This window comes from Dromiciops gliroides, chromosome 2, assembly GCF_019393635.1.
Source record: "Dromiciops gliroides isolate mDroGli1 chromosome 2, mDroGli1.pri, whole genome shotgun sequence".
NCBI lineage: Eukaryota > Metazoa > Chordata > Mammalia > Microbiotheria > Microbiotheriidae > Dromiciops > Dromiciops gliroides.
The window spans coordinates 138,833,510-138,855,972 of NC_057862.1; the positions used below are offsets into that span (position 1 = coordinate 138,833,510).

The window sequence follows — 22,463 nt, forward strand, 5'->3', positions numbered from 1 at the left end:
GAAGGCCTCCACTCTGGCCTTCAACCTTTATATATAAATCATCTTATCCAGGCCTTTCTCAAGTTTTATACCTATGAAGCTCCTCTCTGAAGCTTTCAACAATTCCTCCAACTTATACTTATCTTTCCCTTTCCTGAATTCCTGCCAAATCAAATTATTTGTTGATTTGTGTTGTTCTCTAATTGTCTCTTCTCTTTGGTAGTTTTTTAATCTCAATATTTGATACCCTAATGGAATCATGAGAATGAGTGATTAGTTTCCTACTTAAGGACAGGAACCACGACTTGACTTTTTTATTACCTTTCACAATGCCAAGCACAGAACTGGGAACATAGTAGGTACTGGCATAATAATAACTCCATTTTCTAAGCCTTATCTACTAATTTTATTCTTCTACATAATTTCAGGCTTCAACCCAAAGTCCATCATACAGACATTTCTCCATCTCCAAGCCTTTGTTCACCCTGTTCTTCCCACTTGTAGCCTAATGCATTCCTAATGCATACATGTTTTAAAACCCAACTCAAGTGCTACTACCTCCAGGAAACCTTTCTTGATTTCTGCCCACCCAAATTCATTCATTCAACAAGTATTTCTTTCTTTCTTTTTCTTTTTTTTTTTAGTGAGGCAATTGGGGTTAAGTGACTTGCCCAGGGTCACACAGTTAGTAAGTGTTAAGTGTCTGAGGCCGGATTTGAACTCAGGTCCTCCTGACTCCAGGGCCGGTGCTCTATCCACTGCGCCACCTAGCTGCCCCTCAACAAGTATTTCTTAAGCGGTTACTATGTGTCTAGAATTTTGCTCCACAGTTGCTAATAACCTTTCTCCCTCTGGATTTCACACAGCACTCTATTTACATGTCACCAATGCACTTACGTATTTTGTTGTTGTCATATAGCTTTCTGTGTATATATGTTTTGGCTCCCTACCAGATTCTAACCCTCTTGAAGATGATGTTTTTAAACTAAACTTTTTATCTCACTCAGTTGTCTAGCACAGTGACCTGCATACAGCAGGTGCCTAATGTTTCTTTAACTAAAATGAACACCCTCCAGAAATGAAAAGAAAGTAAAATTAACCAATTTAAGACCATTTCAATCAATATTCTTCATATTCTGATATTTGGTACACTCACAGTAAGCACTAAATTAATCAAATGTTACCTGTCTTCAATGAACATGTCATAATAAAATCCATTTTCAATGGGTGGGCCATAGCACAAGCAGCCTCCATAATAATTTTCCATAGCTTCTCCAAGAATATGAGCACTAGAATGCCAGTACACCTATAGACCATATAAAGAAAGAATTTACATCGTTTATTATTATTATTATTATTATTATTTTTGCTGAGGCAATTGGGGTTAAGTGACTTGCCCAGGGTCACACAGCTAGTAAGTGTTAAGTGTCTGAGGCCACATTTGAACTCAGGTCCTCCTGAATCCAAGACTGGTGCTCTATCCACTGCGCCACCTAGCTGCCCCCACATTGTTTAAAAAAAGAATTATAATAATAAAAATAGCTAATTTACACAGCATTTATATCAAATCTACATGGCCAATATATCACTTAAGGTCTTTGAAGCATTTCACATATATTATTTCCTTTGAGTCTCCCAACAGTCCTTCAGACATTCAAGAATTACTTAGTAATACTCTTCCACTGTAACCCCAGAATCAAGGTCTTTAAATATGACAGAAGAATAAATACAGATAAAGTCCTGACATGGCGTCCATAAAGGGATTTAATAAAAATTGGACAAAAGTTGTTTAGCTTTTCAGTAACAGAGCAAGAAATTCAGTACTCTGCTCCTGCACATGGGGAGAAGCGGCCTTTCTATGTCCTCTCTGGTGCTGAGCCCCAGCAGTTCCTACTGTCTAGCTTCAAGGCTTGAGCTGTCTTACTATAGAATTGGGATAGGGACTGGAGCTATGATTTCCCTAGTCTAAGAAACTCCCTGGGGAGGAAACTATTTCACTACAGGTTGGCACCTTTATCTTATAGTCTTGAGATTTGCCTAGAGTCCTACTATTAGAGTAAAAGAGAAACTAAACAACCAGTGTTGTCAGGGGCAGAACTTGGACCCAAGTGTTCCTGGTTCCAAGATGGGCTGTCTACTGTGACAGGCCACCTGCCTCTCCTGTAGCCAGGGATGCATGCTCAGTCAGCAAAAGATAATTTCCTGTTCACATCACTGGGGCCATATCTTATTTATCCTTGTATCTCCCCTGGCACCTTCCACAGCAATTTTCATATAATAAATATTTGTTCTCTTTACCTCTGCCGCTTAGAATCCATAACTTCCTTCAAAGTTCAGCCTAACTGCCCCTTTCTATGTGAGGCCTTTCCTGATCTCCCTGCTGCCAGTCTACATCTCTACAAATTACCTTATGCTTATTTTGTATATGTTGCAATATGTACATATCACCCCAATAGAACGTAAGCTCTCTGAAGGCAGGGATGGCTTCATTTTTGTCTTCATATCCCTAACACCTAGGACAATACTTGGCACACAAGAGGCACTTAATAAATACCTGTCAATTGACTGGTTTGCTGAATGAGTGAATAAATGAATTAGTACAAAGTATGGATGCAATCCCCTACAATTCTCACAGAACACGGAAACAAAATAACTTTATGAAGAACTTTGACCTATTTCTGTGCCACCTCCATGAGCAATTCCTTCTGACCTATGAGGTAAAGAATCAGGCAAGTTGTTTGCTTTCGGTGCTATTAAAATAACTAAATAATATATCCACATACATTACACAATTTCATACAACTCTATAGAACATTTACCCACTAATGCATGACATATCATATTTTTAGGTAAATGGGCATTTGTCCAATTTTGAATATAACCAATTTTATCTAAAATGGGGTAAATTTTTTTAAAGTTTAATTTTTGATTTGTAATTTTGATTCTATACAACTATAAAATATGTGTATAGTATGCATATTGTATATTACAAATATTGTATGGGTGTACATATATACAATATAATATATGTATGTACATGTATATACCTGTTTAGAAACCAATAACACAACTATTAGTGTTCTGAATGGATAGGGAGAGTCCGTATACTGTTCTTGGGAGAACTTTACAAAACTTGCCACACCTGATGCAAAACATTATCCTCTCTTATTTTTAGAGGCGCGTATTTTTACACCTCCAAATGGGAGGTGTTTATGTTTTCTTGGGCACGAGATCACAGATGTGCTCCACAGTTAAACTTGTAGAAACCCTTGGGATATTACCAGAAAGTTCAAACCAGTCCAACAACATTAACCATTCAAATTCTTAGACAGCTCTGGTACTAAGTTATTTGCACAATTTTGGGCAAATCATCCAACCTCTATGACACTCAGTTTGGATCAGAGATTTCAAACTCTTGGTTTGGGGCCAGAGCCTGCAAAGTACAACCTGAACCAGATTGATATGTAATTGGAAAATGTTCCACAAAATAATTAAAAATACAGTGCACCACAAATGTTAATTTGTGGTTTTGTAAGTCAATATGTGCCCACAAGGATCCACTTTTATTTGAGTATGATACCACAGGATTAAATGATCACTAAAGTCCCCAGGTCTAAAATCACATGTTTTTTATGAGGCATATGGTTTAATGATGTAGCTTTTACCTTTGTAAAGAAAAATGAACAGAAAGCTAAAAACACATTTTTAATGACTACTGATGCATCTAAAGAGGCATCATCAACACAAGCATAACAGAAAAGGATTAGCTGAATGAACTAGAAATGTTCAGCCTGGAGAAGGAAGACTATGGCAGGATATAATAGCAATATTTGAATATCTGAAGGATTATAATATAGAAGAGGGCTTGGGGGCAGCTAGGTGGCACAGTGGATACAGCACCAAGCCCTGGATTCAGGAGGACCTGAGTTCAAATCTGGCCTCAGACACTTGACACTTACTAGCTGTGTGACCCTGGGCAAGTCACTTAACCCTCATTTCCCGCCCCCCCCAAAAAAAGAGGGCTTAATTCTACCTGGTCTCAGGTCAGAGGATGGAAGTTACAGAGCAATAAAATTCAGCTCAATCAACAGAAAAATTTTCTAACAAATACAGCTGTCCCAAAATAGAACAGACTATCTAGCATGACTGAGGATTTCAATCACTACAGATATTTAAGAGGAAACTGGATTATTCCTTAGCTGAAATGATAGATAGAATTTATACTTTGCATGAGGATCAGACTGACTTCTGAGGTACCTTGTAGTTCCATGATTCTATGAGTTTTTAGTTTTAAAATCTTCTTATGGCAAAACAGAATGCTACTTGGTATATGTGTATAGACATTCCATGCTACCATAAAATGATTTCTAGATATGTATATACGTATATATATATATGTATATACATATATATATATATGTATATATATATATATATAGCTTATACAGAAATATATGTAGCTGACTAAAACTAACAATAATAATGATAATTAATTGATCCGAGTACCATACTATCAGATATAGAGATAGACATAGAGATCTATACACAGATGTAGTAATAGATATAGATACAAATATATGTGTGTATGTATACTCTCATATATGTATATGATCTATATAGATATAGATTGAGAAATATATTCCTCTATTTCCTCTTTAGAATATAAAATTAGGGAGAGCACAGAGTCATTTATAACAGAGAACTAATTGTAGGCATGTTTCATACTACATGTCTTCTGAGATTTGTTGATGAAGTTCTCATATAGGAATTTGTTTAAACAAATCCTGAAATTAATTTTCTAAAGTAAGTAATGCTTTAATAAAGTGACTAATAAAAACTTAATTAAATAGTTCTGCAAATTAGGATTTTGGATAATGGTTTTCTTTAAAACATTGGCCACTGGTAGAATGCCGTCTATGAATGGTCCACCGTTCAACAAATGGTCATTTATTGATTAGCATTTAAAATCATGTTTTGCTGTTGGTGAGTAAGGAGCAAATTGTAAACACACACAAGAACAAAAATGCTCTGTTAATATAATCAAAGACACATTGTGTTTATAGGGAGGACAAAAGCATAAGACATAAACGTGTCTATGGAAAGCTCTAGAATTAAATGGATCTCAATTTAATTCTTGTTCCACAAGAAAAATTAAGCTGGAACTGATCAGTTTACAAAACAGGTTCAGCCACATTCTGAGAGAAAAAAGAATGCCTAACTTCTGTCTGTCCATGCTACAGTACCATGTTTCTGTCCCTGGCCTGTGGGTTACCGCTCCCACTCTCACTTCTTTGTCCCTAGCCCCTGTTCTTGAAGCATGTGTATGATAGTCACTCCATCCATGGGCCCTTCCTTCCTCACATCAGTGGGCTAGTTCACACCAAGTAAAAATTACTTTACATGGAGGTCTGCAGAACATTCACTTACACAGAGCAAGAACTGTCTGTTAAGGTATTGCACATATATTATGTAAATGGTAGCTCTTAGAGCAGAGGTGCCAAACTCATAGCTCACAAAACTCCCAAAGGACTGCTGACTAAACCAAACTAAAATGTAACTGGGAAATGTTTAACAAAATAAGTAAAAATACAATATACTATTATGTTAATTTGTGATTTTCTAAGTCAATATACTATTTGTGTGACATCACTGTCTTAGAGGACCACAAGAATCTCTCTAAATGTCAATGCACTGCTTTTTTACATAATAGAGTTTTTAAGTGAAATTTAGAAATCAGTTCTTAAAATATACTTACAGCCTGAGCTTCCTCATTATCAAACTTAAGCAACTCTAATGTAGAATCTTCTTCCAATGGACGGTCCAAATCCCACAATTCACCATTTACTTTGGCTATTACTGTGTTATCAGCCAGTCCTTGACTAATGAGAGAAAAATAATTTTGAAATTAATTATATTCTACTGTGCAATGTTATTTGTAAACAAAAAATTAAAATAACTCAGGTTGCAAAAGTATATAATATATATATGCACAAATACAAATACATACACATAAAGTAATATGACTGGTTGTTTAAACAAATATATCAGACCACTAACACACACACACACACACACACTCAATGAGTCTTGTCCCCTTCAAAGTACTTATCTCTCAAGGTTTTGACTCAGTAATGTTACCATTAGAAAATATTTGGGGGGCAGCTAGATGGCGCAGTGGATAGAGCACTGGCCCTGGAGTCAGGAGTACCTGAGTTCAAATCCGGCCTCAGACACTTAACACTTACTAGCTGTGTGACGCTGGGCAAGTCACTTAACCCCAATTGCCTCACTTAAAAAAAAAAAAAATTTGGAACTCCTCTTTGGGACATACCTTTGGAGCCTCTGCCAATTTCTTTTGTATAATCTCAAGGATGGTATTTTTTACTTTTTAGGGTAAAAGGATATTGGGCCTATAATAATGCTTTTTATTTCATAGGATCATAACTCTGGGGCAGGAAGGGATGCCAGAGGCCATCTAATCTAACCCCTGCCTTTTACAGATGAGGAGATTGAGGTGTAGGGAGGTTTAGAGGATTTCCCCACAGTCACATAGATATTAAGGACATAAAACTTGGCTTTGAACCATGTTCTCAAACTCTGCCTCCTAAATGTATAGTACTTCATGCCTTTCAACATGCTTTACATACATTATCTTGTTTAATCCTTACAATCGCCATCTGAGGGGGGCTGCATGGATATTATCATCCCTGTTTTATAGATGAGTGAATTGGTGACTGGAGGTTCAGTGATTTGCCAATGGTCACATATTTAGTGATGGGGCTGGCATCACAATTCAGGTCTCTTGAATTCTAGTTCAGACCACAACCTCCCTCCCCCAACCCTAAAATATAAGTGTGTGCACACAGGGACATACACATACACGCATACACATAACTCATGAAAATTACCTGCTTTTAAAAAAAGAAAACAAAAAACTTTTAAAACCTCAAATAATACAATATAATTAAGTCAAGGAAAGAATAGATGTTTTTCTCTGTTCTCTTTGATAACCTGTTTTATGTTAATTATGACTTGAAAAATCGAGTATTTGGAGATGGAAAAAGCCAGGATTATATTCCGAGTTATGCATTTTCTAAATTTAAATGGCATTCCTAAGAAGTCCAAAGGTGGTGTTGGTAAGAAACCTATTTCCCATTGATTTATCTTATTGATCAAAGAAAATGGCACTCAGAAAAAAAATGCTACCACCAGTTTTTTGTTCAATTACTTAATACCCATGTTCTTCTTTATACTACAATTTACCTAATTCCAGCAGCCACTTCATATGGTGTTGTTTTCCAAGACTCCCCTTCAACTATTTTTCCATCAATCAGCATTATTTTGATCAATTTGCTCTCGTTTGCTGCTCTATGGGCAAGCAAGGTGTCATGCTCTCTCTTCAATGTTTCATAAAGCATCAGTCTATCTTCTATGAAGTTTGGACCACTACATAACTGTAAATCATTACAAGACAGTGACATAAACACATAGCCAACCTTACTTCTTACTACTCCCATACATGGACCCTTATCTCTAATCAAGCCTAGTTCTTTCCTGTCCCTTATTTTCCCATTTTCCATGCATTTGTTCATGCTGTTCCCTCACCCAGACTCTCTAGCTCCTCTCCACCAATCCAAATCCTATCTTTAAATAGCACACCTCAAATTCTACTTTTTTTCCATAAACTCCTCCCTGACAATTACAGACTATTAATCTTTCTTTACACATTTACTTGGTCCTATACAAATTAGCACTTAATTAGAGACAGGGTGTCCCAAAAGTCTGAGTGCAGTTTTCTACTATTAAAGCTTACAACTGCTGAGACTTTTGATAGTACACCTTTATATGATCTTGTACTGTTCTTAAATTGGCTTGTTTGTGTTAGTCTTGATTCTTCAGATTGTAATTCCTTAGATCCAAGAACAGTGTTCTTCATTTTGTCTTTGTATACTGGGCACCTAGCACAGTGTGTTACAAATAGCAGGCACATAATAAATGTTTCTTACATGGGATGGTCATGACAGGCTCAATTAAATATTGGTTAATCGGCTGATAAAGGAGAAGCAACTATTTCAACTTGAGACAACTACTTATGTAAGTTTCAAGAATAGGCCCAGTAACAGAATGTCTGTCCCCAAAAGACCTGCCTAAGTTCGGAAAGGTATCTCCCAAAAGAGCTGGCCTACAGGTGAATTTTTCAACCACAGAACTTCACTACATGTTAGAGGGGTTGTGATCTACCTTGGTGAAAGGTATACCCACACAAATGAAATCACAGAGTTTGAAGCATGTTATAACTGATATCCTACTACATTTAAGATATATTAGAAAAATACATCTAAGTTCTACATAGTTTTACATACAGTATTATTAAATTATTTAATTTAAGGTACCTGGATAAATCACACTTTAATTAAAAATATTAAAAATCAGAGGTAGCCCTTTCTAGTATAATCTTATTAAGAATTACTTACCTCACTCTTCAGGCCATTTACAATTTCATTTTCTTTCTTCTTCTCCTTTTTATTTTTATTTTGAGCATCTTTTTGATTTGTGGTGGATGGAAGCTAAAAGACAGAATGTTAAAAACCATTCATACAGATGACTAAAGACAAGACAAGACAAGGTAATTGAGACACCCAAGGAAAGACAACGAATGTAAAATACTGTATAAATATAAGCTATTTTTTTTATTATTACTGATAGTTCCTGCGAGTGGTGCCAAATAAGAATTCCATATTCAAGAAATATAAAGCTCATAACTCTGACACTTATGCTGAACCTTTTTCAACGGACTAGCTGAGAAAGAATGGCCTAATCAACCATCAATTCGTACTTCATCACAGACTTGATACATACACCATAGTTCAACCAATATAAATTTCTTTGCACTTTTAGGATTTTTCATCCTTGGAAAAATAGCCACTCAGCACTGGAAAATGGTTACAAAACTGCCGCCCCTCACAAACACTGAATATTTTTCATCTATGATGTTAGTCATAGGCTGCCCTCATACTTAATGGAATACCTTTGGAAGGGCTGTAGCCAACTAACAAATAGGAAGCTTAATAAATTGATTATTTGAAAATCCCTGCCCCGTACCTGTGCTGCAATGGGAGAACTCCTTCAGCCCTTATCTTTGCTCCTGGCTCCTATGGCCTCAGTCAGGCTTAGGGTAGAAGAGGAGGGATAGCAACTGGGGCTGGTAGGGGTTTAGAAGTAAGAATCATGGAGTTTGGGGATTGTATCTAGGGTAGCCAGAAGAAAGAACATCAGAACGTTTAAATGAACTGAACAACCTACTGAATGATGAGTAAGAGACACTTTGGCATTCTTCAAGCAAATAAAACTGATGTTTTTTCCTGCTATAGAAAATTTCTGAGAGGGGATTGGTAGAGATGGCAAATGACACAATAAACTAAATACAGAGCCTACCCATACTAGGGACCAGTCTACTGGTTCCTAAACTAATTCAGTAACTATCCAATTTCACAAACATTTATTAAGCACCTAGTATCTCTAAGGCATTGTGCTAGGCACCAGGGATGCAAAATCAGAGAGTAAATAGTCCCAACATTCAGGGAATTTAAATTCTAATAAAGGTATGCAATATGTATATAGAAAGTAAATAAAAGTAATCTGTAGAGGGCAGAGCCTACATGACAACTTCATAAAGATGATATGTGAGCTGAGCCTTGAAGGTGATGATTTTAAGAGGTGGATAGGAAGAAAAAGACTAAATTACATTGTATAAATTATATTATCGCTACATTGGAGCAAATTTAGCTGCCTTTTATAATTGCTAGCAACCCAAAGTGGATGTGGATGCTCATGATACATAACCCCAGCAAAGATTTGAAATGATATCAAGCCCAGCAGGGACAAAATGAGTTGTAAGTGGTGGCTACGCAGATTCTAGAGAGATGTAAAAGTGCACCCTGCTCTTACAAAGTATTTATTTCAGGAGCTGATTTGCACATACATACACACATACACACACATACATATATACACACACATCCAATACACACAAATACAGGGACAGCTAGAAGGCTCAGTGGATGGAGCACTGGGCTTGTAGTCAGGAAGACCTGAGTTCAAATCCACCTCTGTCACTTACTAGCTGTGACCCTGGGCACATCACTTAACCCTGTTTACATCAGTTTCCTCATCTGTAAAATGAGCTAGAGAAGGAAATTGCAAACCACTCCAGTATCTCTGCCAAGAAAACCCCAAATGGGGTCATGAAAAGTCAGACATGACTGAAAAAAATGAACATACAAATTAAATGTATGTGTACATATGCATATAAACACACACATCTGTTCACACCTCACACATCCTGAGAACAAAAGGTTTTATGTCATGAAGTCTTTATCTTTAAAATGCTTAGCATAGTGCCTGGCACTTAGTAGGCCCTTAATAAATGTTTCCTTCCTTTGACAGTTTGGTGAAGCCTACGGACCTAATCAATACACAGAATAAAATACATAGGATTACAAAGTAAATCAATTATACTGAAATAGTTATCAAAATATTTTTAAAAAACAAGTTTATAGACCCTAGGTGAACAACCCCTGCCCTAGATGGTAGGTAAGAATACTAAGACGAGCCCAAGTTTCCTTTAGGACAAAACAAACTCTGGCCTGGCATTTAAATCCCTCTACAATCCGGCTTCCAAACTTCTTGCCAGACTTCATATAATACACTGTAAATTCCAAAATAGTGGTGTACTAGCCATTCCCCAGGATGTATCATGCCTCCTATCTCTGTGTCTTTGTAGTTTGGTTGTTATTCTACAAGCAAGAAGGGGGTCACTAAAGTTTCTTGAACAGAACATGGTCCGAATAGAGTTTTAGGAACCTCAATTTCACAGCTGAATGAAATGGATTAGAAGTGGGACTGAGTTGAGGCAGAGATGAGTTTAGAAGGCTATTGCAATAGTCTAGGTGAAAAGTTTGAGGTCTTCATGCACATGATTGGAGATAGAGAAAGATAGCAAAAATGCTGTGGAGGTAGAATTAACCAGACTTAACAATTGTTGGCTGTTGTTTGTCCTTCATTCTCAAAGAAGACCAATGACATCAGAAGAGTGATATCTTGACTTGCAAGTGAATTGGATTTAAATGAGGCAGAGCTGTGCAGTCATCAGCCTTACTCTCTCACTAGGGTCATCTGAGTCCAGTGCTAAGATATAGGTCAGACCTACTGGAAATGACCATCTGGGGTATACAGTAGGAGACCTTGGCCATTCTAAGCTAAGGTCTTTCCCAGGTCTCAGTTTGTCTGAGGCAACACCCATTCAGTGATTTAAGGCTAAGTAAGAGAAGAGGCAAAAAATGGCCTAGTTTGCCTACTTAGAAAAAAAAAATTAAAGTGGGAGGGGAAGACCCTCAGGGTTTCTGGCCAGAACAGAAATAATTGCTTAACAACTGATTAAATGGATAGAGAGAGTGAGGAAAAGTGAAAAATTGAGGATGACTCCTATGTCATACAAAGTAGGTAATGGAAAGAAGGTGGTACTCTTAACAAAAATGTTTACCCAGGACTTGTCATGCTACCTGTTGGCATTAGGGGTAAGGGAATGGGGAGGAAGGTGAGTTTGAGGGACTAGATAATGTTATCTTTTGAATATGTTATGTTTGAGATCAATCAACAAGAATTTACCAAGTGCCAACTCAATGTCAGTTACCTGTCACCAGACACAAAGATAAAAAAGGAAACACCCTTCCCTCAAGATGTCTATCCAAGCGACATATCCAGCAAGCAGACAGTGATGAAGGATCCAAGCAGGGGAGGTAGAGGACGGCTGGACATGTGGTTAGGAGGGTTAGCTTATGCTAATTGAACACACGAGAGTTGAAGATGTCAGGGCAGAGCCCCAAGGGTCGCTGACAATGCTCTGATCCATCCTCCTGTGCCTACACCCCTCCTGGTCCCTTTCGGAGAAGGGGAAGGAAAGGAGACGGAAAGGAGAGCCAAGAGAGCTCAGGAAAGAAGGTGGGGCCAGACTCCTTTTTGCTTCTGTAACCCCCAGAGTCCAGCATTGTGCTAGTTGGGGACCTAACAAACACTTAATGCACGTGTGCTGGATGGACCTCAATGCCTTCATCCCCAATAGGAATCGGAGTAACATTTATTGCCACCCTTACTAATTGCACCCGTTTGGGCCTAACAGGAAGAAAAGGGAACGAGGAGAGAGCCAGGAAGAAATGACGGAAGAGAGGAAAAATGCTTCCGCGGGATTATTACTCAGTTATCTGCCCCACCCCCCTCGCCCCCGCGCCCTCCTCCGCGCCCCGCCGTCCTACCCCCACCCCTTCCAGGTCCGCGAGTCCCTAGACCAGAGGTCTCGGTCTCCGCCAGAGGCCGGGGGCGGATGGAGTTCCGCGGTCAAGGTCAAAGCCGAGGCGCGCCCCCCTGCCCGTGCTCCCCTGCCCCCGGCCGGGCCTCACTTTCGCTTTACCTGGGCCGGGGCGGCCTCGCGGGGCTGCTCAGGCCGCCGGCTGAGCTCGGCGTCTAGGCTGCGCCGCAGGTGCTGGAGCCGGTAGCGCAGCTTCTCGTTCTCGCCCCGTAGGCGCTCGAGTTCCGGGCTGGGGCTGCTCGCCCAGCCTGGCCAGGACTCCGGCCCCGGCCCCGGCCCCAGCCTCTGCTGCTCTTTCAGGCGCCCGATCTCCGCAGTCAGCCAGCGGATGTCCTGCTCCTGCCGCGCCAGGCGAGAGGCCACCGCGTTGGCCGCCATGATCCTCCCGCCTCGGCCCCGCGGGGCGCTGGGAGGCTGGGATAGGGAGCGAGGCGCGGGTGTGGCCGCGCGGGAGAGCCGAGCAGCCGGGCGCCCCTGACCGCTGGGGAGCGCCTCCGCCGTGAGACCACAAGGCCGCACCCTATCACCGACACCCCTCTAGCGGGACTCCCGTTTTCGTACAAGCCTGGGATTTAGAGCTGGAAGCGACCGTGGAAGCCATTTAGTCCTGACTACATATTTTACAGATGAGGAAACTGAGGCAAGAGCGCTTAAGTGAGGGGAGTCCCTTTCATCTCTGAAATGCTCTCATCACGACCATTTAAACATTATCTTCCCCTGTTGACCGCTCCTTCCGAAATAGGGATCATCATTTTCCCAGTCACCAAAGGTTGGGCCACACAGTCGGTTTTACCGCAGCCCCACGTCCACAAGACCCATCTTTCCTCCGGGATGCCTCTTCCCTTCCGCTGCCTCCTCTTTCCCTCCATCCGCTTTACCAGATACCCCGCGGCTTATCTCTGAAGCCATCGCGCCTTTCTCCCGGTTCATATGCCGAGTCTTCATCCCAGCATGGAAGGCTGTCCACCATCTGCCTCCAGTTTCCTTGTACAGTCTGACCTCCCCATCTAACTCTCCTTCCTCAGTAACATTTCCCAACACGAATCCGTAGCTCCCATCGGTGACCCTTGAAAACTCCAGACTCATTCTGACCCTGGCACCTTTATTCATGCTCTGTGTCCCTTCTGGAATATTCTCTTCTCCCTTCTCCTTTCTAGATTTTACAATCCTCAACACAACCACGGAAGCTGGGGAAGACAGTTAACAGTTACTGGATATTTACTGTGTGCAAAGCATTGTGTTAAGTAGTATAAAACAGGAAGCTATTGTATACATAAAATAAAAATTCCTGTCCTCGGAGTAACTAAACTGGCAAATCAGGGGAATGCTACAGACATAACATGCCTAAATTTTACCAAAACTTTTGACAGAGTGTCTCAGGCTATACTTGTGGACAAAATAGAATGATTGGAAGTAGATAAAAGCACAGTCAGCTGGATTCAGACTGGCTGAATGATTAGATTCAAAAAGTAATAATTAATAAGTCAATGTTATTTTAGGGGAGTGAACCAGGCATCTTTCCATGGGCCTATCCTGTTTAACACTTTTATCAATCAATAAACAAACATCTAGCACTCTGCTAGCATGTGCCATGAACATATATCCTGTTTTGTCCATCGTTCTTGAAGAGGACCACTGTGGGGCAGCTAGGTGGCCCAGTGGATAAATCACCAGCCCTGGATTCAGGAGGACCTGAATTCAAATGTGCCTCAGACACTTGACACTTACAACTGTGTGACCAAAGGCAAGTCACTTAACCCTCACTGCCTGGCAAAAAAAGGAGGAGATGACAACGATATGGAGTGATGTCTTGACTTGCAGTGAATTGGATTTAAGTGGAGGGCTGTGCAAGGTCACCGACCTCTAGAGCTCTCTGGGTCCAGTGGTAAGATATGTATCAAGACAACTGGAGATGGCTCTGGATGTTTAAGGCAATTGGGGTTAAGTGATTTGCCCACAATTACACAAGCTGGTAAGTGTCTGAGGTGAGGTTTGAACTCAGGTCCTTCCAACTTCAGGGCCAGTGCTTTATCCACTGTGGCACCTAGCTGCCTTATATATAGCTTACATTCTTTTTTTTTTAATTTTTTTTTTTTAGTGAGGCAATTGGGGTTAAGTGACTTGCCCAGGGTCACACAGCTGGTAAGTGTTAAGTGTCTGAGGTCGGATTTGAACTCAGGTACTCCTGACTCCAGGGCCGGTGCTCTATCCACTGTGTCACCTAGCTGCCCCTATAGCTTACATTCTAATGGGAAAGACAAGTACAGCTATAGGTATAAACAAATACAAAAGCGAATAGACAGGCAGGCAACAAGCATTTATTAAATGCTTACTATGTGCCACCCATGTATTGAGACCTAGGGATCCAAAAACAAGCAAAAAGAAATTGTGTCTGCCCTCAAGGAGCTTATATTCTACTGGAGGAATATAACACCCAAAAGGGAACTGAAAGGGAGGAGGTGGGAGTGGGGGGGGGGGAAGATAGGGACAGTGTGAAGTCCAGAAAGACAAACATAGTTGGGAAGGGAGAGATGTTAGACTTCCAGGGCCCTTCCACAAAAGTCTAGGTAGGAGGTGGTAAAGTGGTAGCTGTGTGAGTAGAGAGAAGCATACAGATGGCAAGAGTGGTTTGAAAATAGAAATCGCCAAGACTTGTCAATTGATTAGATACTCGGAGTGAGAGTGAGTGAGCAGTCAAGATAATGCTAAGATTTAAACCTGATACACTGGAACGATATTAGTGTCTTTAAAATTAGAAAGTTTGGAAGAGAGAATGGGGGGGGGAGTTATGAGTTCATTTTTGGACATGTTGAGTTTGAGATATCTCTGGGACATGGATAGAGGAATGACCAAATGAAAAAAGCATTTATTAAGCATTTACTATGTGCAAACAACGTGCTAAGCGCTGGGGGTACCAATAATCCCTGCTTTCAAGGAGCTCACATTCTAATGGGAGAGACAAATATATATGTGGAAGGTTAAATGGAAAGATCCCATGGTCCTTAGGGGTACAGCATCAAAGCAGACAGTAATACCTCGTCTTTAATGTAATCTCCACTGACAAAATCATATTATTTTCTGATGCTGAACCATTGGACAGGGCTGAGAACTTTGGTGGCTAGAGCACCCAAACATCCAGTTTGAAAAATCCAATTGATGTGAAATTGAAGTTCTAGGGAAGACTAAGATTAAATTGCTACACCTGAGTCATCTGAATCAAGATCATTGTTAAACCATAGTTGGGAAGGCACCAAGAAACTCAGGTACTATACCCTCACTGCCACCTCCCATCTTGACCCTGCTACCATCTTGTGTAGCAATGTTCTGTCTATAGTTGCAAATGTCTGAGAGCCATCATTAACCCAAGCTACAGTGGGCAGGTAGTACCTATGAATCTTCTTCTGCAGCTCAACTAGAAGAATTCCATTATAAAGCTCCTTAGGCCAAATGTCCTCTCAGACACTGGTAGCATCAGTGACACAATCGAGATCTCCTTGTCTTCCCTGTGTCAACTCTAATGCTGCACTAAATGAAGGGACTTGTTCTGAATTTCTCTCCAGTGTTACAGTTCCTCTGTCCTCAAGGAAATTTCCCTAATAACAAGCAAGTCACAACCATTCTCCTGGCATGTGTTGATTCTCACCAGATTAGGGGAATGTAAGACTCCTGTAGCATTTATGATCTGGTTCTCTTTCCCAGAGCCAGACCACTCCACCTTCAAGGTTCTAGAGTACCCTGAGGGATTTGTGGGTCTCTTCTGTATTACCATTAACTTGAACCCCCTCCAACTAAGTCCCCCCTACTGTTTAGTGTTATTTACTAGTGCCCCAGTTCCATGTAATTGCTTCGCATCAATTTATTTACCTCAAAGATATAGCAAGAAAAATCATGTACACACTTTCTCCACATCAGAAAATGTTTTCTATTCTACTTCATTCTCTAGGGGAGTAGATTCAAAACTTAGCTCCATTCTTACATTGCATTGGTCCCACCAAGTAGATGTCCTTGATTCAGCCTTAATGCTGTGTGAGTCTAGTCTCACTATCTCTGGGCTGGAGTCTTAAAGATCACTCCTTGCTCCTCAGGGCATCAATGCTACACTGTATCTAGAACCCTGACTTTGGAATACTGGAGTATCCTCCTGACCTTTCAAATTCACAAGGTCAGAGACTCCAATTTCCTTTGCCTAAAAGGGAAAAGAATAAATGGAGAGACCATGGACTGAGGCCTGTTTCTCAGGAGCACATGGCCTCAAGGGAGGTGATCATAAACCCTTTCTCCTTACGGTACTGTAACCGGTTCTGGTGCATGTGCAAACCCCATCAGCTTGCTTGGCTGATGCAACTTTCCTCTGTGGAGTAATTGGAAAGCCTGCTTCCAGGAGAGTAATAGTGACATACAAGAGAAGTCCTTAGAGAGATTGTTTCTGGTCTGTTAACCATGTTATTAAGAGAAACCTTTTTTGATTGGCTGTAGCTGGGGGAATCTCCAAAAAAGCCTGAGTTAGCTTAAGCCATCTCTCTTACCTCATTCCTTTCAGCTGCTCTGCTCCCATGATGCTGGATGAGCCATGTGGCCCAGAGAAACAGGCCTTAGTCTCTTAAGAGCAAGGATGGACCTTTGGGACCCCATCCTACAAGTAGAAGAGACTAGGATTCATCCAGCATTAAGGCCAAATCTAAGTGTCAATTTGGTGGGACTAGTGCTGTAGAATTGAGCTAAGTTTTAAGCATACTCCCCTCAGAAACCAAGGTGGTATAAGGGATAGTTTGCCCCTTGGTCCTGAAGCAAATGTTTGTATGTTAGTTTATATTATCTATATCTTTGAAGTAAATATCCCGCTCTAGAAGCTAACTGATTTTAAAAGGTTAAATGGAATTGGAACACTAGTCACTGGCACCAAACAGTGGGGGGAACCCAGCTAGTGGGAACTCAAGCTGATGGCAGTAGAGAAGAGACCCACTAACCCTTCTGAGCACCCTAGAACCTTGAGGGGCAATTAAAGTAGCCTGACTCTGGGACAGTGAACCAGAGTGTACATGCCCAATGGCCTCTTTTCCTCTAACACATAAGGGGTGCATTTTCTGCCTATATCAGCACCTCCCATCTGTGTCAACATTTCCTACAAGTCTACTGGGTTAGATTATATATTACCTGGTACTTACATCTAGGGTACAATAGTCCTGGAGGGGAGTCAAGTACTCACCTGGCATTGCTGCCAGTACTAGGAGAAAAAATGTTAAAACCTGACTCACATAGGTAATAAAAGATAACTACATCACATGGTTGTATGAGTGCCAAATGAGTAAGTTACACATTGTTTGGGAAATAAAAGTAAGAAAATATCATTGGGGCTGATGTAATTAAAGAATTAAGTCAAAGATGCTTATAGGCCTAACACTAAAGGAACTTCAGTGGCCATTTAAGTCCAGCTTTTTCATTTTTTTTTTTTTTTAGGGCAATGGGGGTTAAGTGACTTGCCCAGGGTCACACAGCTTGTAAGTGTCTGAGGCCGGATTTGAACTCAGGTACTCCTGAATCCAGGGCCAGTGCTTTATCTACTGCGCCACCAGCCTTTTCATTTTTACAGATGTAGAAACTGAGGCCCAGGTAGTTTAAGACTTGCCAAGATCCTGTGGCGAGTCAGCATCAGAGGCAGGATATGAAGAAAACTCCCTTGACTCTGGAGTTAATGCTATTATCAATAGTTTAATAAATAATGTATATAAATACTTTCTAAAAAGACACATTTTAAAAAGAAGTTATAACCTGGAGAGGTTGGTAACATATACTAATATCCATACTTTTTTTTTATTTTTGCAGGGCAATGGGGGTTAAGTGACTTGCCCAGGGTCACATAGCTAGTAAGTATCAATCATCTGAGGTCATATTTGAACTCAGGTCCTCCTGAATCCAGGGCCAGTGGCTTTATCCACTGTGCCACCTAGCTGCCCTGGTGACAGACATATACTAATAAACAAACAAGTGTGCTAATGGTTTCTTTCCCAATTTTTGCTGCTTCCTCTCCTTCAAAAGTAAGTACACTGTGACCTTGGAGTGTTGAATCAGTGCTATGGTGCTCTCAGGACAGCCCCTGCCTCCACAATAAGAAGTCCAATGATTTGGGTGTAGCTGTTAGAATGTAGAACAAAGGTTACCAGCTCCCTTTTACCCACAGATAAATTAAAAGTAAAGTGTTAGCAGCTTGCACCTGAACACATCTTCTGGCTCATTGCCCCACCCCCACCTAGATTATCTGGAAACCCCAGTGTTTAACAACACCCTGGGTGTTATCACCAATTTCCTTTGAAAGCACACAGTCCACTAGGCTCAAAGAACAAACAAATCTGAATACAAGCAAAAGACCTCCAAAAACCAAAAACAACAACAAAGAACCAACCAGGGGTTGGCTAGATAACACAGTGGATAAAGCACTGGCCCTGGATTCAGGAGTACCTGAGTTCAAATCCGGCCTCAGACATTTGACACTTACTAGCTGTGTGACCCTGGGCAAGTCACTTAACCCCCATTGCCCCACAAAAAAAACCCCCAAAACAACAACAACCAGGCTCACAAGATAGTGATAAGGGAAGAAAGTAATCACCAAGTACAAATTAGAACCAGAATTCTTTTTCTTCATGTGGCAAGTGTCTTTTGGTCTGTTTTTGGACTCCTTTTACTTGTCAGCAGCACTGGGTTTTAACCTACCATACAAAACAGCTTCAGAACTTCCAGCGGTGTTGGCTGGGTCAGTATCATAACTACCCTCTGTTGAAAATACCCTAACCCTATTTGGAAGCTTTCTCCAGTGGAAAATTCCCCTCTCCCAAGTTACTTATAATTTATGTTTCCCATAACTATTTCTGGGATCCCATTACTATATTACTGTATGTAAAAAAAGGCTGACAATCTAGGTTTTCCTAGGACAGTAGATTGGTACCAGAAACATCGGGCAATTCTGAGTCATTCAATATAAGTCATAAGTAGTTTTGGTTTTCCCTACAACCTCCAAGACACTCTTGAATCGATTGTAATCCATTCTGAAGCCCCAGAATCAACTTTCCTATTTGGGGGTAATATGTCCTTTGAGGGCCAAATTAATGATAGTAATAATAGCTAACATTTATTTAGTGTTTACTTTGTGTCAGGCACTGCACTAAGTGTTTTACAATTATTATCTCATTTGGCCCTCACAACAACCATGGGAGAAAGATGCTGTTATTATAGATGATGAAAAGGGTCACACAGCTAGAAAGTGTCTGACACCAAATTTGAATTCAGGTTTCCTGACTCCAGGTCTTATGTTCTATCTCTTGTGCCACCTAGTTGCCTATAATTACATCTGGGGAAGACTCCTTGAAATGGTAGTAAGCCCAAGTGGGTTTCCAACTATGTATACAGTTATATTTTATCCCAGCCAAGACCCAAATTGGCACAGAGATTTCAAAGAGGCCTGTGGCCTAAAACCAAAATGATGACTGAAAACCCTGTATCCATTGGGTTTCAGGGTTAACGAGTTTGCAGCTGTATGTGGGGCTTTCCAGTGAACTTGCATAGGTCCAGATGGAAGTCCCCTAATTCTGATTTCTTAGCTCCCTTATAGTTTGGGGGAATCTGAATTTTGCATAATGTCTTCCTCATCAAGATATTTCTTTTTTTCATGCTGCACAGCAGATTTTAGAAACTAAAAGTAAATGACAAATTCTGCCTGTGAAAAAAGATACTGACTGCAAATAGGTTTTTTTTATGATCTCATTCCTTTTTCTATTTTTTCCATTTAACTGGTTATATCTTACTGTTTATTTATTTCTCTTCCCTATCTCTTTGTCTCTGTCTCTATCCTTTCTCCCATGTAGAGAGTAACTAATGGGTAAATGCACTACTACATGGCTATGGTACATTTCCTTTAATATCACCCATTATTCTTCTTGACTTTTATAGGCGTTTGAAAAATTTTATGTTAAGATTAATGGAGCATCTCTTTTTTAACTCTAGGATCTGGTTAAAAGGACGTGTTCCCTTCTAACACAGCAGGCAGATGATGCTAGCTCAAAGGTTTTTAGTGCCCTGAGCAAATTGGAAAATATATACTTCTTGTAACCCATAGTTACTGAAAATTTTTTGCTGCCCCTAACATTTTGTTGCTCTGGATCACTGTTCTGTTTACACGGTAAAATCGGCCCTGTATAAAGATTAACTAACGAATATCACTATAAGATCCCACACACTTTAGTTGTTGGCTTTTTCAATTTTATATTTCTCTCTCAAAATTTACACTATGATATTTTTCAGTGATCCTGGACAAAATTCCTCCAATAAATCTGAACAATATATAAATGAAGTGGTTGGACTCGGTGATTTCTAAGGTTTATTCTCCTCTAAAATGCTATGACATACAATATTGAGCATTTCAAATTATTCTGAAGATGAAGGAATTCTTTTTGGTCTATGAACATACATATAATCTTTCTGAAATGGCAATGTTCATCTCTGGCAATAAAATATGAAAGATAAAATCATATAATTTGCATTCCTCAAAGTGTGTCTAATATCCTAAATTAATACAATGAAAACCTATGCATACAACTGTGTTTTTAAGGTCATAACTCAAATATTGTTTTCAGTTCTATGGCAGGCAGCAGAGGATAGGGAGCTGGCATTGGAGAAAGACTACAATTCAAGTCTTTGGTCTAACACATACTGGAGGTGTGACCTCAGGCAAGTCACTTAAATCACTTAGAGAGATTAAGTTTTAGGCAACTCTCTAAAACTATAATTTGCAGAGGAAGTGCTGACCTGCATTAGAAGAGGGAATTTCCTCTCATATCAATTTTTTCTCAAGCCAATAAAATCACATGACCATCACTACTATCCCTAGCCTATTTTCATTTCTACAGTGACCAAAAAAAAAAAATGAGGCAAAGCTTCTTATGTAGGCTTTTGGTTATAACTTCAGACATTATAATGATTGGATCGCATCTGCCACCATATTGTGAATAAAGTAATTGACTAAACCCATAAGACATTAAATATGGTTACTTCTAAAACTAGAGATTTCTAGAAAGATAAAACAATAATAAATGAGGATAATTAGACAAAAAAGGCCTGGGAAGAAATATAGAGTAAGGAAATGATTAATTTTATCCAGCATATCCAACATTATTTAGATAAACAAATTAAAGACAGGAATTAAATAACATTAGGAAAAACTAAGTATACAGATTTTTAAAAACACTTAAAAAATTTGATTCATTACAACAACAACCTTTTATGTGATTTTTAAAATGCTTATGCTTGTCAGGACAAAGAATGGGTTGCATGGTGATAAACTACCACAAGATGGCACTGTGTCAGAAGATTGCAAAATTGGGCTCATATACTGTTAATTGGCTATATTGAGTATTAAACGAGGTAACCAAATTTTCAGAATTACAACAATCACATTGGGACATGTAGGGACTTTGGCCTTTCTGGATTCATCCACAACTCAGCTGGAAGTTACCCTACCCAGTAATTTATGTTAGCATGTACTCCAGAACTATTTTTAGATTCTTGCATATAGTGTGTTTTTATAGGTGTGTACACATATGCACATTATGTTTGCATAAATGCAAATGCTAAATATTGATGCCATAGAAGCTGATATCCCAGGTTGTGATATTATAAGAAATAGCCCCCCAAATGGTATGATGTTCATATCTTTTTATTTGTCCTACTTGCCTGGGGAAAAATATGAGAATTACAATATTTGGATTTGGATTTCACTGAACCAGTTGCCCTTCACCTTCACAATGTTATGGGATTGGAAATTTGGGACTATTAAAGTTTAAACTGGTCAGCTAAACTAAAGGACACGGGTCTGGGGTTATTCTCCTTGAGAAGTTAAACTAAAGGATAGAGACACCTCAAGAACTAAGGGAGATAAGCCTATTAGGCATGGCTACTGCCTGAGTGGTGCTAAGGGGACAGAGATAGCTCCAGAAATCATAACAACCTCTGCTCCCCCGACTTCTCCCAACCCACCCCCAATAAGGGACATTCCACCTTCAGTTGATCACCCCCATCTACCATCTATAATAGTTTTTGCCTTTCTCCTGTTCGAGGAGATAGGTATTTCAGA

At 39.9% G+C, this 22,463-nt stretch overlaps 1 protein-coding gene across 1 annotated transcript in view; it reads right to left on the reverse strand.

Moving 5' to 3' along the window:
- Positions 1 to 12,824, reverse strand: part of TARS3 (threonyl-tRNA synthetase 3) — a 37,954-nt gene extending 25,130 nt beyond the window's left edge. The window contains exons 1-5 of the mRNA XM_043985006.1: positions 12,446 to 12,824; positions 8,454 to 8,546; positions 7,243 to 7,433; positions 5,735 to 5,858; positions 1,164 to 1,285 (exon numbers count right to left, since the gene is read on the reverse strand). Of these exons, the coding sequence (XP_043840941.1) occupies positions 1,164 to 1,285; positions 5,735 to 5,858; positions 7,243 to 7,433; positions 8,454 to 8,546; positions 12,446 to 12,721 (806 nt within the window). The 5' untranslated portion in view covers positions 12,722 to 12,824. The remainder of the gene's footprint in view (positions 1 to 1,163; positions 1,286 to 5,734; positions 5,859 to 7,242; positions 7,434 to 8,453; positions 8,547 to 12,445) is intronic.
- Between the last annotated feature and the right edge of the window lie 9,639 nt (positions 12,825 to 22,463).